At 41.6% G+C, this 19,846-nt stretch overlaps 1 protein-coding gene across 1 annotated transcript in view; it reads right to left on the bottom strand.

Annotated features, from left to right (window-relative positions):
- Positions 1-19,846, bottom strand: part of gpc3 (glypican 3) — a 142,266-nt gene that overhangs the window by 46,989 nt on the left and 75,431 nt on the right. Inside the window, exon 3 of the mRNA XM_008282187.1 lies at positions 12,902-13,587. Coding sequence (XP_008280409.1) covers positions 12,902-13,587 — 686 coding nt within the window. The remainder of the gene's footprint in view (positions 1-12,901; positions 13,588-19,846) is intronic.

Raw genomic sequence — 19,846 nt, 5'->3', positions numbered from 1 at the left:
TCACCGTGGCCATGTTTGTCTCAAAGTCAGTCAGTGCTCAGTTCTTAGACTTTACACTGTGATGACCTTGCAAAAACGAAACTTACTTTTCTCGGTGTTGGAGAGATTTTAGAAATATAAAACCTTCATGGATTAAAAATTCATAAACGAAAGGGTAAAACCGAGCTGGGTTACAGTTGGAGGCATCCTGTCAACAATTTTAAAGACAGGATCTATGGGGAAATGTTTTTTGGGCCACAGGGGAATTTTTCGTAGCAAAAATTGGCAGCAAAGCCGAGTGGCTGTGCCATATCTAGCTCTCTTAATACATCTGTGGTTCCAACTGACTTGGTTGGAGGGAGGAATGTCTTTTCAGCTTAGTGTAACCTGCTTCCAAATCATGTCATCAGTAAAATGTGCATGCAGTCAGGTGTCAGAAAACAAGCCAAATGACTTGTTCAGAGACCAACATAAAAAGTTGTTTTTGTGCCTAAAACTGCAGGAATCGCAAAAATAATAAGCAGAAAATCACTCATTCATTATCTCCAGATCCCAGGCAGGTGTGGATACCTGAGTGTTACCTCAGAATGCGCTCACTAACTGGCTGTTAGCTTCAGATATGTGGTCAGAGTTTAATGAAGTCTGTGGATGGTCTTGCATTGAAACCGCAGGAGTAAATGCTTAAACTCTGCTGTTTATCAGGCTCAGTGTTTGAAAATGCTTTAAGAGTTTTTGTTTAGGAGACAGTGAGAGAAGCAGACTGATGCTTTAGGCTGAGAAAGTGTTGGAATGTGAGTTGTTAAATTACATCCATCCACTGTCTGGTGTATTTTTAAGACCGAGCAGAATTTCCATAAATGCTAATGTTACAAATATAATAACCATCATTGCCACCAGCTGCCGCTTCACACCGTAACGTGTCATATTAGCCAGACAGAGCTGACAGATGTCTGTCAAAGGTAAACCATAATTTTACAGATTTCCAGCAAGCTGCTTTATTAGCAAAAATGTCCATCTACAGGATGCTTTACATAGCACATTTTTTTTAAAAGATATATTTCAAATTAGTTGAGCTTTTCCACTATCTTACCCTCTGGCAACTCCACAAGTACCCCTTCCGGCAGATGTAGCTGCTGGCTGGGACTTGCTGAGTTGGAGGTAAAATGCAAGTCAGACCTTAATGTAAGGATATGACCAGTTTGGACCAATGGAAGAACAGGTTCAGTTAAAATTTTAGAACACAGACGGATCAGAGAAGTCACCCCCCTTGGTAAAAAATTGTCGGTGCTAAACATAGACGACTAAATACTAAACCGAAATGAGGATGCTAATCTCTCTAAAATAGACGATGTGCAGATGAGAGTCTAATTTAAAATGAAACATTAGTTGTTTGTGCATCAGCGCTAAGAAGACACTTGTGTGACGAATGGATTTCACACTTCTCACACGTAGTTCTGCAAATCCTGAAGCATTCAGAGCTGTGAAAAGTCATTAAAGCGTGACGTGTTTTGATTTTATCGTCAGTGTTCTGATGCCGCTGAAACAGGAGTCTGAAGCAGAGACAAGATGTTTTCTTCAAACGTGGAAATCGGGTCCAAGGAATTAGAAAGATGCCCCGAAGAAGACGCACTGAGGAGCTGATTGCTTGCAATGAGAGACCAGGGAACATTTGATAAATGGCTCTTGGAGCAAAGAATGTTATGCAAAAGGAAATTTGTAACCTAATTATGAATAATTAGATGTGATGATTAGTTTGTACATTTGGTTTAGAAGCTGGTTCAACAGTTTTTTTTTTGTTTAGTTTTTTTAATTCTCTGAACAATAAAATCTCTTGTGGGGGTTGAAAGGCATGTTTGATTGATTGATTGATTGATTTCTAAATCACTAAAATTACACAATCTATCAAAGCAAGCTGTCTGAAAACAGAAATCTAATCGAACATGTTTTACATATTGAAGGTTTTTTCAGTTTTTGTCAATTCAACTTTTGTTTTTGTCTTTTTTACTATTTATTGCTTATTATGTGTCATTCTGCCCAAAAGGTTTTCACCGATTTTTTTTTCTTTCCGGCCTTGTTGGTGTGTTTTCCCCGGGGGGGCGGGTTTTTAATTTGGGGGGAAACCAAGTTCCCGTGAGGAACAATATCATAGGAACAAAAACCAGCCAATAACTGCTAGAAGCATGTTTTCTTTATCACTAAAATTACACTATTAGAGGAACAAATAGTGGAAGAATTTATTCAAAATGAACTTTCCAGTGGTCAGTAAATGTGTCATGCATCACATGTGGTTCCATCAGGGGGAAATCTAGATGCTTTCTTCTACGTCTTATTCAAAAAATTGCCCAAAACAAACTGTTTACATCAGGTCCTGTAAAAAACAAAAAAATGCCGCATGGTTCAAAAGCTCTCATTGAATTGTTGGAGGATACATTCTGCAAAGTGAAACATCCGTCTAGCGTGAAAAAGAGTCACGTTTGTAGAGGTTGTGAAGTGTAAATAGAAAAATATCTATTCCATGTGGATCTGCCATTCATCCCACTTTCCCGGCGTTGGCAACATCTGCGGGAGCCTGAGAAACACACTGTGCACATTGATTCCAGGTTTTTCTTAAATGTTCTCGAATAAATAGTAAAAGAAGTTCAACTTTTGTTTTTGCCTGTTTAATGATTTATGGCATTCTATCTGTGTCATACGGCACAAGTGACATTTTGAGTTCTCTCTACTCCTAGTCGTGGTTGTGCTGTTTCCACAGAGGTGCAGGACTTCATGTTGCACTAAAAACGAGCAGAACAACCGCCAACTGCTTCGAATTCAGACTTTTTTTTTAAAGCAAAACCCATAAAACCAATTGGTTTTGGATTTGTCTTTCATTTTTGTTTGGTCTCTTATTCAATTATGATCAGCTAAACAAACAAAATGCTTTTTTTTTTTTTTTTGCGATATTAAGTCAAATTCTCCGCTTTCAATTATACTTGCAAATGTGTCTTAATTTACATTGTCAGACAAACAACAAATTGAGCCTTTAGGGACTTTCAAAATACCACAGAGTGTCTTCTATAATTCAAGCAAAACAAGACTTCTATTAATTATATATCAGTGATAATAAATAAGCTTGACTGGATAAATAATGAATTGGCTGATATGTTATAGAATAGCTTTTACAGTCTGGTTCCTGTGACTGTGGCTGCTCACATGTTTGAGTGGATTAATAAGTAATAAAAATGCAGCCCAGATTTAATTAGTGCTCTTGTTTCCGTCGGTGAAGCAACAAGTTTGGATGCGATTCGATCTGCCCGAGATATTTCTGTGAACAAAGAGGAAGACGGCGACGATGAAAAGTGCGTTATTGACAAGAGGTATTTGATTTTACACTTATAACCGAGCACCCAACTGTGTCGAGTGTGTAACAACACACAGGCCGCGTGCTCGGCAGTACATCTCCTCTAATCTTGGTCAGATCCATCATATTTCTGTCTCAACCTACTTCCCGTCTTCATTTTCAGCCGAGGGGTCGCGGGGTGATGGATGTCTCCTCCACACTCTCCTGTCCTCCTTCCCCTTGGGCTCGCTCTTCACACATCTATTCTTCCCCCTCTCTCTCTCTCTCTCCCTCTCTCTTTTTGTCGCTCTTTCCCTTCTCCTCGGTAAAAATAGAGCTTCATAAATCATGCATCTTCTCTCACAGCAGCGCGTACGAACAAGAGGGGGAAGAAATAAATGTAGTGGGGGTGGAGGAGGGGGGATGAAAGAGAGCAAGAGAGGAGAGAGAGAAAGGGATGTTGAGGATGAGATGTAAAGACGGAGGTGGATGACATCAAACTCCAGGAGAGGGCTGGGAAGTTGACAGGGGAATAGATTGGAGCTGCAGGGCTTCTTGGCTGCCCTCGCCGTCTCTGTGAACATTGGCTGATTCACGCTGGAGCCGCAGCCAGGTGGAGGAAATGAATGTTAACATGCCAGGGAGTGGGCCGGCGGATGGACCATGAGTGGTCATCTCCTCGGCACAGTTACATGTTTCAAGTCGGCAAAGGGAAGAAGAGAGAGAGCAGAGAGAGAGCAGAGACGTCTCCCTCACACCTCGAGGACCCTTTTACTCAGATAGAGTCGATCCGTCTGTCACCCTCGGTAACGGGGGTCCGCGCTCTCACTCGAGGGGCTGGTTAAGTGAGAGATACTGACCACAGCTGCGACACGCTCGGCATGAAACCGCAGAACAAGACACGCGACACTGTTGATCCATTATGCCGCTGTACAAAATATTGAACTGGAAGATTACTTAATGCTCAAAGCAAAATGCAGGAGTCACAGAACCACGGCGGTGGATTTGTGCAGTTGTAGCTTACACCGCTGCTAACCATTTGCCAAAACGTACCTACATTTGTAGATCTTTAGAATAAATAAGAATAGAAATACTTCAGAGATCCACAAGAGGAAATTCTGTTGTTATGGTAGCAGAAAGAGGAAAGTGACCACCAGCAGAAATAGGGTCAAAATAGGAAATAATTTAGAAATTGCGCAATAAAGTGTAAAATATACTATGAGTACAGCAAACTAAAGTGAATGAAAAATGCACCGTAAGGCGTCTAATGCACCAATATACTGCAGTAAACATACACAGCAAAATAAAGACATTAAAGTGTGCAACTGCAAAAACAACACAGATGCAACAGATTTAGAAAAAACAACCAGAGACCAGATATAGATAATACGCCTCTGGTCCAACAAATGCTCCAAATGAAGCTCTGATCTGAGCTCAGGTACAAATTACTGTAATTGAGACTCCCATACCTCATATTATGAGTTTGAATGAAGGCTGAATAAAAATACCCTCAGCAGTGAATCAGCGGTTTGCTTTCAGGCTTACTTGGACTATTTTCTGCTGGTTATTCCCAGACTCTCTTGTCCCACTCTGCCTGTCAGCATCATTAGTCTTCCAAAATCTGTATAATTTACACGGGTAAAGTCAATACATATTACAAATTGATAGCGGTATGGTGCAGGTTTAGTGAACTTCAGGAGCAAAACTTCATCTTGGATAGGTTTGGGCTGATGTAAGGTTAAGGTTAGAGAATGATCACGGTTTGTAAAAAGCTATCTGTCAGTTTGAAACTAGAAACTAATTGTGTTGAACTCCGTTTTTTGACTAAAGCTTATGGGTCAACCCAGTCTCCCAAAAAATACATCACTGTTCAACACACCTGCATCTTAGTAAAGTGCTAAAAGAAACACATTTTCTACAGTGTAGGTAACGCTATCACTTAGTTTTCCATTTTTCAAGAGCCATGATGTTCACAATACAAGGACGAAAGTATGGTGGAGGCTTATTTCCAAGACTTTAGCAAGGAGAGGACTGACTAGCTACCTGTGTGAGACTTATTTTTACACTTAAACTTCATTGGGTTTACGAGGTGTGTCAGAAAAGTTCCAGGACTGGTGTCACTGAAGATATATTTCAAATCTAAACTACAAACTACAAGTTTTCTCTTTCTAAGTAATTCCCCTGGAGTCTAACACATTTCCCAGCCTTCTCTTCACGCCGCCATGCACTCCTGGAAGGATTCTTCTGGGATCCTCTGCAGCTCCATCATCACAGCCATCTTGATGTCTTCCACATCTTCAAAACAGGTTCCCTTGATGATCCCCTTGAGCTTGGGGAAGAGGAAAAATGTGCAAGAGGATTTCTTTGTAGACGTGCTGGTTGATTGTCTGAAGGGGAAAACTCGTAGTTTGTAGTTTGGGTTTGAAATCTATCTTTTGTGACACCAGTCCTGGAAGTTTTCTGACACACTTCGTGCTTTAGTTTTCATTTGCTCCTTGGTTATGCACTCTGGGTTTAAACACTGGTGTCCTTCTCACCTGAGAGAGGATGAAGTCTGTTACTGAGTTGTCATGTTTAAAACAGGCACATTCACACAGCATGGAGTCTAACATGTTCCCACAACCAGACCACCGAAAACCACCCAGTTCTAAACTCACTGGCCTCTACCATTACCATCCAGGACGGGGGGTGGTGTCTACTCCAAGGCTTACAATTAGTTTATATACAATATGTACAATGATTTATACAGCTTCCCCAGGGAGCATATGAACACACACTCTCCACTCAAACTAACTAATCCCACTTAATTTCAACAAACAATAAAGCAAACAGAACATCTCATTCTCAGTCTTTCCTCTCTACTCAGTCCACTTGGTTTGCTCCAATGTGGCTTATTGAAAGATGCCTCATTGACACTGATGAGTCCTTAAAATAACCTCAGAAAAACATAAATGAAACACAATAACTTTAATTAATGAACTATTTAGTATCTGGCAGTATTTGTGTCGAAACATGTGCTCCTGTTTGGTGCCTGCAGCTCACAGCTAAGTGTCACGGTTCGGTTAAAATGCATTTTTTCACAACTTATTGGAAGCTCTTTTCACATCTACTATAATATTCAATTGGTTGGCTTTGAAGGTGCAACAGTTGAAAAGCAATAAAATAAAAACACATCTGTGATATGTCACAAACAAACCGGGGAGAAAATGTGTTTCTTTCAAAACATAATTGAAAATGCAGTTTAGCTGTAAAAGAATGTATTTTATAGGAGATTGGGCTTGATGGAGGCGTAGAGCAACACAACCAGACTTCTTCTCTTTGCCCTCATCATGATTATTGCTTTTCACAGCAGAGGAATTTGTCTGCTGAATGTAAAAACATGATGTGTGCTGTCAGTCTTGTTGGAAGGACAGTCTGGGTTGGTGATTTAACTCTTCATTGTTGTTTGTTATGTTCAGCGTGTGTTGATGCAGTTTTGTTTTTAAAAAAAATGTTGTTGTTGTTGATAAAAAATGTTGTTCCTGCTCCAAAATTCAAGATGTCACTGATATATACTTTGCCTTCCTGGTTTGTTTTGGGTCAACAGAATCAGGAATCATTATTGCACATTTAAAAAATATAAATAAAAAAAATCTGTACATATATTTAACATTATTTCAAAGCCACTTTGTGTAAGATGTGAAGTAGGAATATGTGCAATTACTCAACTAAATGATAAAACTTTGCTACCCCCACTCATCCGCAGCTGAAATACTAGTTGGGTAAACAAGTTATTGATGTTTTAATGGCGTACAACACTGGCTAACTGTTGTGTCTGATTAGCAAGCATCTTTTTATATAGAAGTTGAATGTAGGAAGTTAAATGCAGGCTGTGTCAGAATAAACCGGCATACAACCACTTAACCTGAGCGACGTGGACTCACATTCAGCGCAGGTAATGTGGACGTTAACCTGCAAGGAAAGAAGAACGCTGACGCCAGCACTGCTAAAATTAGCCACACGTTCCAAACCAGTGTGACATTGTTTACCTGCAGATGGTGTGAACCCACTCAGTCGGAAAAGATAACGCAGCTCATCACAGTAAAGATCGCACAACATATGCGTCCGCTCGAGAGATACCTAAATTAATTTTATCTGCTGGGATGTGGTTGAAAGCTCTGGAACAACGCAGTAAGCAGGTCCTTTAGTTTATATGTTTATTTTAGAGGAATTTTTTTTTTTTTTTTGGTGCTGTGAGCTCTGACACTTTATTTTATTGTAATTTAAAGAATGAAAACAGGAGATGTGGTTGAAATGTTAAGAAACAGGAAGTCAGACTGTTAGAATTAAACTTTCTCTTCGTTTAACAGATGCTTCAGACTTCAAACAGGTTCATCTGCATGAATGAATCTACCTGTTGGGGTGTTTTTTTTTCTGATTTAAAGTCTTAAAGTTCGGGCAGGTGCAGCACTTGTTGACCTGAAATTAGCCACACTTTTAAACCAGTATGACATCATTTATCTGCAGATGGTGTGAACCCAATGCAGCTAATGCAGCTCATCATAGTAAAGATTTCACAAGATATGCTTCCACTCAAGAAAAGTGCTATTTCTTAACTACTGGATTAATTTAAATCAAAATTTCTGTTTAATCAACAGGAATATTTAGTTGTGAGGAACTTAACTAATTTGAAAATTTTGGTCTTTGGCAGCCACATTAATGTAGAGGTACACACATTTCCAGTGTGTCCACTGTCACGTAAAGGCAAAATCAATTGTAAAAATCACTGAAAAGAAATCGATACCTAAAAGAAACGTCTGGTCATTACAGCCGGGCTGTGACCGACTGCCCCTTTCAGGTCAAGATGAAGGTCATGAAGGAAGACATAAACCTGACAAAGACGGATCGCCTACAAGCAACACATTGATTGCACCATTTTTTTTTTCCACTGGAACGGTCTCATTTATCTACAAACATAAAGTCTTGCCAGGTGTTGTTAACATCTGGAAACCCTCCTCTGAAAAAACGAGCAAAAAGAAAACACAGCAGAATATTCGTCAGTAATAAATTAACAGTGAACATGTTTCATTACTTTTGGCGACTCTGTTGTACACTTAGCAACCTGATGCTTGTTTTGTCATTTTCTCTGACATTACATCATATTTTGTAACCTGCGATGAACTTTGTTTGTGTTGGTGTGACAAATAATGCAAAGTTAGTTTTAAAAAATCCTCTCTTTTGAAAGTACCTAAGCGCTCCCACTAGTATAAATCCTTCAGTACCTTAAACCACTGCCACTCATAAGCCTTTTTACTAGAACGGTCTTTAGCAGCTGTTGACCTGCCGTATCTTGTTTTTGTTGCATGTTTGCAATCTTATTTATTTGCTGTATATGTTTTCTAATTTAAAGTTTGTCTTTGCACTTTGGAACTTAAAAAGTTCTGTACAAATATAGTTATTAAGAAGAATCTATGAATGCAGCTGGCACGGTGGAGGTATCATCACTATTAGCAAAAGCAATCATTAATTTGCTCCTGCTCTGCCTCACATTACCAAATATGTAAATGACACAAAAATAAGCTTAAAAAAAAAAGAAGCTGATTATATATTTTAAGCCAGACTCTGAGGTCATTGTGATTGGTATTAAAATATTGGACACCACCACAATGGTCCTTTAATCCCCAAGTTCCCTCAGCTAAATGCTAAACTGCTTATTTGAGGTGAACTAATCAGGTGTTGTCTAATTCTGGTTGGTCTCCGATGACTCCTCAGTGAGACAAAATTAGCCTTTAGGGAGACGATGCCTCTGTCCCTTCAATGACACCGCTGAGAGAGGAGTGTCTCTGCAAGATTACATTCAAAGCCTCACACACTCACACACACACTCACACACTTACACTCACACACACACACACCACCTTTCACTGAGCCAAACAATGCACTGTCATCGCAGCTTTAATCCCATATACTGGAACCAGACCCACAGCCATAAACACAATGTAAAGTGATCTGTGGTGACTGCAGTCTTAAATAAACCCACACAGGAGTTAATTAATTTTGGATAAGGATCTCAAACACACTGGCACACCAGAGAGATAGAGTGAGAGCCGTTTCCCCCCCTAAGTCTGGGATTCACGGATGCCGCCACGCCCTGGCGCTGCAGAGTAAGTGAGGTCAACCTGTGTGTTAATAAATGATGGGTTCTGAGTGAAAACCTGGTCACCGCGGGAATTCAGGGTGTGAGAGTGAAAAGTTCAGCAGTTACACCGACGCAAAAGCACATCCAGCTCTGTAACTCTGGCAGAAAGAGGCCTTCATATTTCATGAGCACTTCTCTCCCACTTCTCATGTGGGCTACGAGCAAATCTGACGGTTTTATCGCAGCTGAAGAATCACACATAACGGGTCACTGCAGCCGGGGAGCGAGAGACGAGTTTAAACGAGACGTGTTGGCAGCATCTGTCTGACTGAACCGAAAAACACAAGCTAGTTCCTCCACCTCCTCCTCCTCACATGTCTGCCTAATGCTTCTCCTTGTTGGTTCAACTCAGACCAAGATGACACTCTTGGGTTGGATGTAGAGAAACTGTATGTTGGTCCAATAAAAAATAGAAATGTTCAGGCCTGTCGTCTCCTGCACTCAGGACGCGTTATAGCAGGTCTAGCGGGGATACAAAGATGCATGCCGGCAGTGTGAACCGGACTTTTGTATGTAAATGAACGTCCGTTACATTGCGGCCACTGATAAGCGAGTTCAAACGAAGCGGATTAGGCCTATCAGTGCTGGTAAATCTCTGCATTTTGCAGCGATAGCAGAGTTTTAATTCAAAGTTCTGCTGCTCTTTGTGCCGGCTGTGATGCATTTTAGGTTAACCAGCAATGATTGGCTTGCAGAGGTGAGCGACCAGAGCAGCAAAGACGGAGCAGACGACAGCAGGATTGTGGAGCTTTCAAGAAAAGTTTTTGATGTTTCAGATAAAAAAAAGAAACTCCATAGGAAGGATTACAGCCTAAAAAGGAAAGGCATAGATACGTTTTAAGCATCCATCAGTTTCAAAGTCGACATTTAAAACAATGCAATCAGCAAATGTCGCATTTTAGAATATATTATGTGTGGCTATTAAACAAAAAAGGCTAAAGTGATATTTTTTTGTTTTTAGTATTCAGGCAGATTGAAACTTTCAGGAGTTTGGCCACTAATCAATGTGGTTCCTTCACGCATGCTGTGTTTTAAGTCACACAAGTCAAGACTCATTATTTAATAGCCATGCTTGTATATTTTGCAGCGCATCTGATCGAGGGTTTAAACCATCTTGTCCTTGTGTGACAGTCACACTTTTCATGGTATTTCCTGTGATAATGTTCCATGACGTGCCTTAAATCTATTGCAGTGTGAATCTGTGGTGCTCTCAGTAGGCACGCATGTCGGATGCAACGCTCAGTTCAAGAAGCAAAAGCGGCGCATACAATTTCCTCGACCACATGGCTCACACAAGCACAACATGGTTAGTCTTGATGAAAAGCAACGATTGAATCTTAAATTAGCGAACGGGCTGGTGAATAACATAAAACTACTTAATACACAGCAGAGCAGCCAGCGGGGATCGTTTGCTGGTGTCATTTTCTTCTCTGTGGCATCATTATCTCATCAACAATTAATACGGCAATAAACCTTGATCGCTCTGACAGATCGGTGCTGTGTTTAAGGTGACGCCTCCTCCTGTTCCTCAGCTCAGGCTGTAGGATGTATTGGTCCGGCTGCACCACGCTGTCATCCTGCTATTGGAGGGGAAGCAACACTCTAGCTTTTTGGTATGTCTTCAAACCAATCACAGTCGTCTTGGGTGGAGTTAAGCCAAGGACGCTGCTTCAGTGTTGACTTAAGATAGTGACGGGTTAGCAGCGAGCAGGTCTGGTTGAAATCTTCAGTGTAGCAGGTTGCTGAGTGTTACGGCCCATGGTCTTTGTGCTGTTTTTGTGGACTTGTGACCATTGTGTATGGAGATGACCTGTGCAGGCCCAGCTGTGTCTGGCTGAGAGCTCGCTCCAGGACACCAGCTGTCAGTCATCTCAGCTCGTTAACCTGGAGCTGAAGACCTGCACTCCGGTCCTTGTTCTCCCCGCCTCCGGTCACATCTGATTGGACCACCACCACCCCAGCAATCACCACACCTGGCTATAAAACCAACCAGCAACCTTTCAGTCGGGGCTGGCTGGGATTTAGTGTGAACAGTCCGCCCTGGTGCCGCTCGGTTTCTGTCGTTTGTTTGTTGTAATGTGACTTCTGTCGGCAGCTGCGAACTTGGTATGGGGGTTCGAGAGAGTCTTAGTGAAGACTCTGACTCCCGGTAGCAGCAACGTTCTGAAGAAGTTACTCGTGTCTTGTGCTTTTCGTCCTGTGTGTTTTGAGGCACTAGTTTTTTTTAGTTTCTTTTACTATGTGCGGTTGTTGCTATCAGATTTAATTTTGGATAAGGTGTTTGGTTTTCTGTTGGCTAGCTCTGACACTCTGTTAGCCTTCGTTTGGTTCATTGATTTTTAGCAACATCCACCAGCTTTCTTTGTATTGTCACCGTTCTGTTATGTTCAATAAACTGTGTTGCCTGAACCATTTCCATCTGGTTACTGTGACATCCAGCTGACCCTAGAGGCTGGCTCGTAACACTGAGGTTGTCACTCTTTCCAGTAGAGAAGTAGATTTTGAAAACGGTAACACACAGACAGTAGAAGTGAACCTGGCTCAAATGAACGGCCGACAGCAGACTTATACCCACAGTCTACATCTGGTGAGTCAGACTAAGCAGCTGTAGAAAAAGAAGCACTTTCACTTCCAAACGGGGGAGACAAAACCGTTGGTTTGAGGTATAGCATTGTAGTATCGCACCGAATCCCTAACAAAATGCATCATTATTCCATCGGGGTGTAAATTAGCAGACGAGGATGAACTGTGACAGCTGCAGGTCACATGATGCACTCTTGTCATATGCACTCAAAAAACATGTAGGCGACAGTTTTTGACAAGCAGCACAAACACTGTTACAGTGCTGTAGTTTCTGTCCATAAAATGAAAACTTCTGATTTGAAATCTTTTGCATGGTGTCGTCCATACAGGAGGAAAGTGAGTCGGTTCAGCCAGACAAGAACCGTAATGGTCATGGTTCTGTATAGGCTCAAACGTACGTATACTTTTCAGTCATAGGCACAGAATAAACAGCTTTTATAGGATATGGAAACACAATATCCACTTATCCTCTCACATATAGGAGTTTGTACCAAAACAGGAAGTAATGAGTCTAATGGCTACGACTGAAGTGAAAGAGGATGTTTCTTAGTGTGTTTCTAGTGCTTAATTTGCAAACTGTCTAGATGGAGGACAACACAGACGATTGTTGCATTGATTAAAACAATCCTGTCTCGTGGTGTTAGAAGCTGTAAGCTTTGTTTTGGCATCTGCTCGGCCTTTAAACTCATCCAGACCTCCTGCAGGTGATAATTTCGTTGCCTCACCAGAGCCTCCAGGAAGTCCGCCACACCAGTGTAAGTGTTTTTATGTTTTAATCCAGAGCCACTGACAGTCTGACACCTTGCTAAGTGTGAGTGTGTGTGTTATTGGACTGCGCTCACCAGGGTGTTGAGGCGGCTGCGGGCGTTCACAGCGTGCTTTAGAGCCTGTCTAATCATTGAGGGCATGCTGAGAACCACGGACTCCATGTCCTGCTCTCCCCTCATGGCGCCCGCCAGCTTCCCCAGTCCGTCGATGTAGCTCCTCCAGTGAGGCTGCACCTCTGCCGCGCCCCCGAGGCAGCCGTGCATCACCGCCTGGCAGAAGCCCCTGCAGGCGGGCGGCCCCAGCATGCCCTGGCAGTGCGGGCAGTACCACAGCCTGAGCAGGGCCCGGCTGCAGTCCCGGCCGGGTCGCAGATGGTCCGTGGTGTTGACGACCTCGATGCCCAGATTCAGCGCCTGCAGGAAGACTCTCGTGGCCAAGAGGGAGCGGGACAGACGTGTCATCATGAGTTTGGGATAAGGCCCAAATGCCCCCGAGTCCTTCCAGGCTCCTCTGACGCACTCCTCAGACACTGATGAGCCGCTGCCCCCCAGCAGCCGGCGGTACGTGAGGGGGAAGAGGCGGCCAAAGAGCACCGCCACCATGTGGTCCACCGTGGAGTCCGAGCCGAGGATGTAGAGCGACATGTCCAGGAAGAGCTGCCCCACCGAGCTCTGGGCGCCGCCTCCAAGACCCGGGAACTCTGACTTCAGCATTGTCAGGGTTGAGTTACGGCCGTGACGCAGCACCAGGTCGAAGGCCTCTGCGGGGAAACAAAAGAGTGAGATGAGTTGAAAGTCGGGCCACGTCTTCCATAATCGCAGCAACTTTGCCAGAAAACAGGCATCAGTTTAACTCGAAAACATGAAACACTCAAGTAGATGCGACTCCCTCAAAACAACGATCCCGTCCTTAATGATCACAGCTACAGAAAACTTCCCACGCACAGCGTCTCTTCCCCTCTCCCCAGTTTTTCTGTTGTTTTCTCTAATGGGACTGCTCACACATGCACTGGAAAACACACACACACACACACACACACAAACACAATGCTGCAATAATAGCTGATGATATGAAATATAAAGACGCCAAAGCTGCTGCAACACATCAAAAGTACGATTCAGGATTTGCCCTTTTAATACTACAAATACAGCAGCCTGTGAAAGAGCCCCGCAGAGTCTTTAAAGAGGCAGAATTAATGTCATTTTACTAGTCGAGTGCGAGAGGGTTCGGCCGCATTCAGAGGAGGGAGGTGGCCGGTCAGCGCGAGCGGGGAAAGTAATCAGCGGTGTTTCAAGGCACAAAGTGAAGTCTTATCAACAAGGTGGCACAAGAAGCGAGAGCTCTGTCATCGACCCAGTAGCAAAATGAGTGAGGACCCAACAACAGAGGGGATTTAAAGCTCCATTACTGAACTTAGCAGGGGAGCCGAGACGGAGTGAAATGAAGCTTTGGACAGGAGAATAGCCGGGGATGCCGAAATCCATTTATACCGCCGCTAGTCCACTACATCACTTTGTTGAGAGTGATAGCCACAACTGCTTGGTGAGGACGGGAGCGCGAGAGGAGGAGGAGGAGGAGGAGGGAAGGAACACTGGTTTAGGGGACATTAGAGGAAGTTATTGGTTTCTGTGCTGCAACGGCTCGCCATTTCATCTTTGTTATTTGATTTTTTTTTCCTTGCTTGGGTGGTTTAATTTTCTTTCTCTTCATGCTTCTTCGAGGTCAAATGAAGCTCGTCAGCCGGCGTGAAGCTTCGGGTCCTTGGACATCGCTGGGAAACAATATGACAGTTCTGCTTTTTGTGTGTGTGCAAGACGTGTAATGTGTTTTTTTTTTGCAATTTTGAGCATATAAAGAGGTTCATATGATAATGTAAAGAGAAATATATGAGCGATATGGGAAATGAACATCACTCTTTCACTATGACCGAGTAAACGCTGGCGTGCGTGTAAACTATGTAACCTCCGACACAGAAATAGTCTCTTTTATAACTGAATTTAAAAGCTGAATTTATGGAGCGCATTCCATCTCACTGCAACATCACCGGTTTGTTGTACAATCCGTCTCTTTCACATCATGTTTCCTGTCCAGGTCTTCACTTCAGCTGTCCAGTAAAAAAAAAAAAGGCAAAAACAAACATTTGTAAGAAGTGAAGTTTTCATCTTTTGCTCTTCCTGCGTCTGAAACCTGCATTCAGACTCCAACCACAGCACATTTTAGAGCAAATAAAGTCCATACCGAGACACAGGTAGACACGAATCAGTGCAGTTTCTTTCTTTGTGATGTGAACGGAGGTGAAGACACATTCAAGTGAGCGTATTTTTTTCATTGGAAAAACACTTCTGCGGTGAACTACGGTCGCTGGTAAAAAGACAGAGGTTCAAAGTGAAAGTTTTTCAAAGACGTTGATGGAAAGTTTACATTTAGATCGTATTTGTTGCAGTGAAAAATGTCATCTTCCAAGTCCAAGTGGAGGTCGTTACCCTGACCCAGTTACTGCTAACTTGCTGTTGCAGAGAAGTATACACAACATGACCATTTACTGCTCATATAAGGGCTGAAAGTCAAGTAAGTTCTGATTTATAGCGAGAGATTGTAACCGTAACCACTGAAGAAACTGAAAAATCAACTTGTTAACATGTCCGTATAGTGTTTCAACGACACTAGAAGACACATCATGAGCGACACAAACACCATGACAGAGTATTTACAGCTTGAAATTGCAGCGTATTGATGACAGTCTTAGACTTCTGGGGATTCATACATAACAAAGCGAAGGAATCGATGGAGGAGCCGTGTGTTCTAGAGGAAGACACACATTTAAAGCATTTTATGGTTCACAGAGATGAGTTTTTAGGAGATAAATCAACCACCGGAGAGGGACTTTAATACTTTTAAGCATTAAGGTAAAGTTTGTTTGATCTTAATGTGAACAACTCACACTTCAGTTCTAAAGTTCTAATATACATGTTAACTACAAAGAAACTGAACAAAATTGTAAATAATGTTCACAACAAAAATCTGTATTTTTACAAGTGGTAATTTGTTTGACCATAATTTTTTACTTTTTTTTAATTTAATTTAATTTTTTTAAATATGCTGTTTTACAGATATTCACCACTGTTTAAAGTGAAAAGTTGTTGTTATTATGGGATAAAAAACAATAGATAATTTTTGAATGTGTTGTTTTGCAGATTTTAACTGTTTCAAATTATAGATAACAATATTAACGTTGCAGAAAAAAGTATGAATAAATGTGCGTTTTTCTTTTTTAAATGGCTAAAACTGTAAAAAAATAAAAAATAAAAAATAATAAAGTCCACATCAAAAGTACAAATTTGTGCTTTTACAGTGTGTGATTGCAAAATACCAGTTTTGTTTTAAAATCAGCTAAAACTATCACTATTTTACAAATATTTGTCATTATTGTCACAGTTTCTACATTTTACATTATTTCACCATTTTAATATATTCCTTTGCACCTTTGATGCAAGATGTTTAAAGTTTAAAAAGCAATTTAAGCATAATCACAAATGCATTCAGTGTCGATGCTCCTGAAAGAGTGAAGTTGACAGTAGATCCACCTTTTTTGTGTTGATTTGTGTGAATCACTGTCGAATCATTTTACTGACTTTATCGTGCTCGCAGCAGGTATTTGACCTTGTACAGATAAAATCTAATTAGGTAGCCGTGCAGATAAAAGAAAATATTAGAAAAATCTTTGACACTGGCTTCAATTGCATTAAAAATGTGTATGTGTGACGAGGTTGTGAGCCTGAGTTTGAGACGATTATTAAAATATTTAGTATCATTGTTGAATAACGGTGTCTGGTTAAAGGTGATCAAGTGAAATATAAGAACCACCTTGTCTTTACTACGTTTGGACACGGTGGCTGCTCATCAACAAAAGTTAGGAAATCTTACTTTAGGCAAACCCTCCACACTGCAGATGCAGGTCTGAATACGAAGCAGGCTGGAAAACAGCATGCACGCTCAGCGGAACAGTTGCTGCGTGAATAAAGGTTAGGAGAAGCATTTGAGGATGTTGCGGGTGAGCGTGAGAGGATGCTCGAGAGCGGCGCACATCTGCTCGTTTTTTCAGGCTACGAACGTCCTGCTGCGTCTGCGGAGCTCTTCCCTCTGTGATCAGAGAGCAGACAGATGTGCAGATTGCCAGCCGAGACAAGTAAAACAGACTGAAAGGAGGGAAGTGGCGCCCACACACACACACACGAACACAGATAAACTTTTCTATTCCCGGTAAGATGCCAGCAGAAGCCTCTCATATTTGGTTATTGGGTGGTGAGTGAACGTGTACATGCACACAATAGCTATTTGATTCTCTTTTTCTTGGTTTCGCTGAAGCCCTCCTACATCAAACCCCGCAATTCCGCTGCTATCTGTAGTATCTCTTACACCATAAAGAGGAGAGCCACTTTGTGATGGTAAAGAGAAAGACTAGAGGGCTCTTCATAAATGCCATTCAGTGGCTCTGAGAGTTAAGAACCATTGTGAGCCCATTTTCCTACGCACGCCGCTCGCTCTCTTTCATCGGTGAAAGCCTGCGCCGGATCAGGTATCCTTTAATGGAGGGGGAAAGGGGCTGTATGTCAGGGACCTGTGACATTCTGGATGCAGCTGCAGGAGGTCAAGAGCACGCATTAGCAGAGCGGGACACATATTGGGTCACGCTTTTAAAATTAGCAAGTAGCATTTATTTTGTCAGTGTCACAGATGGAGGCAGAAGTCTGGCTGCTGGAAAACCGTTTCTCCAGAGACTCAAGGCCTTTTTACAGGCAGATCAGCGCTACAAGGCAGCGGGGGAAATGTCTCCGGCTGTCCTCTTTTACCTCCGTCCACCTACTGCACCAGCCAGATAATGTTTACTCCCAGGACTTGGGGCCTCTCAGCTTCCACAGGCATTAAAATATGTATATCAGACCCACAAACATGGTTTCAGTATTGAGCCGCTGAGGATGTACGAATCTGATACGAGAACGCTTTATCATAATATATCTGCTTCTTCTGCATAGGCACCAATTAAACAGTGATCAAGCAGTGCAGATTTCAGCTTATCTATTACCTCCCGGTGAGGTCACTTATTCCTGACATCTGAAGGCTTTAAGTTACTGCAGCTCTGACATAAAACAGGCTTTCACATAATCTATTAATGGCCTGTCAAACGAACATATTTGATGTTCGGGAGGCCGTCGGTCTCGGAGTTACATAAGTCAAATCCGGCGACTCACGACGCACCGGACTTGACTGAGGGTTGACTGTGGTTGACACGCTGTGGAGGCAGACACGCGCCACGCCGCCTCATCAATCAGCCGCCCCGAACACCCATTATCCCCAGGAGAGGGAAACATCGATAAATTACCCAGCCAATGAGACTAATTCATTTGGCTGATGGGAGTTTCACCTCTAGCTGCCACGGAGACGGATGGAGGAGCCGCCGCCACCTGGTCCCGGTAACAAAGCAGTACCTGTCCGGGAGGCAGGGAGAGCAGCCAGAGTGTCAGTTCTGGTGATCAGACTTGTTTTCACTCTGAAGGGACTCTGGTAAAGTTTCTCACTGGATTATAGGAAAACACTTATTAGGGCAACTTTCATTGTGGATTATGGCGACATTTTATACACGCATGCATCGACTCTTTATCATTGTGCTTCAAGATTTATTACTGGTGGTAATTATAACTCATCATGTAAGTTTTATGCTAAGGTTGGATGGCCCTCACTCTCTGTAATGCAAGATAGAGACCAAGTTTAATTTATTCATGAGGCTCTTACTGTTTGTACTGTTGTTTTCTTTTACCACTATACATTACCTCATTTCTTTCTTTTTACTGTGAGCCCGTACAAACTCCCCCAGACGATCGCTCGACATATGATTAAAATGACAAAACAAACTTGTGTTGTAACCACATCCACACGTCTGGTTGAAAAGAGAACAAAAGAGGTATTATAAATTCAATATCACCCAATTTTCAACTAGACTGTAAAGAAAATCTGTGTATTTCATAGTTTTTAACAGTAATTTTATGAATTATTAACAGTTATCCCACAGATTGTGTCTGTTTTTGTCAAACTGCAGATAATAACTTGTAAAATTACAGTTTAAAAATGTGTAAATTTGCATGTTAACTGTGAAGAAATGGACCAAAACTGCACGTAGTGTTCACCACAGAAATTAGTGGGTTTTTTAAAAATAAATTGTAATTCATTATTTTACAGTGTTTAACCAAAAAATTACCGCAAATTTTTATTGCATTTAAATAATCTTTTTTTTATTTTTTGTTTTTTTTATTTTACAGATATTTCCTGTTATTTTAAAGTAAAACTAGGTGTATTACAGAAGCAAAACTGTAAATTCATTTTAAACTGTTATTTTACCTGTTAAAAAATTTAATAAAATAAAGTACTAATTCACATGCTGATCGTACAAAAAAAAATGGAAAAATTGCTCATAATGTCCACATCAAAAATCAGTATTTTTGTACATAAAAATATTATTATCATTATTATTACAATTGTTATAACAACCCCCTGTTTTTTCCTCACCATGAACCTGCAACCAGGAATAACCTGCCCAATAATCTAAAGCTTTTTGTATTCCTTTGGGCAATTCGGGTTTTTAACTTCATTATATTTTACTTCCAGCTGTTTTAGTTGCTTCACTTGTTTTAATACTTACAGGCTAGAATCAATGTTTTTTTTATTATTTCACAAACTTTGAAAATAATAATAATAGTGCTCTCTCAGTTTGTTATTTGTACATTACAAGTGAGGTCTTCATCCCTCAGTGTACTTATAGTTTAAATGAAGGATGAATGAAAGTCAGTGGTGGTCCAAATGTCCTAAATCATGTACAGAACCTGCTCCAGCATCAGAACTGGACTTTTTACTGAGCTTATTGCCTCAACATCCAGTTCTGGCTTCATGTGTCCGTTCATTGACTGTAAACAATCTGCTGTTTTTTCCAGACACATTTCACTCAGAGCAACCTGCACCCAGGTAAC

Source organism: Stegastes partitus, unplaced genomic scaffold (genome assembly GCF_000690725.1).
Source record: "Stegastes partitus isolate 25-593 unplaced genomic scaffold, Stegastes_partitus-1.0.2 Scaffold263, whole genome shotgun sequence".
NCBI classification, from domain to species: Eukaryota; Metazoa; Chordata; class Actinopteri; family Pomacentridae; genus Stegastes; species Stegastes partitus.
The sequence above is the reverse complement of the archived record's forward strand: the minus strand, read 5'-3'. Positions and strand labels throughout refer to the sequence as shown.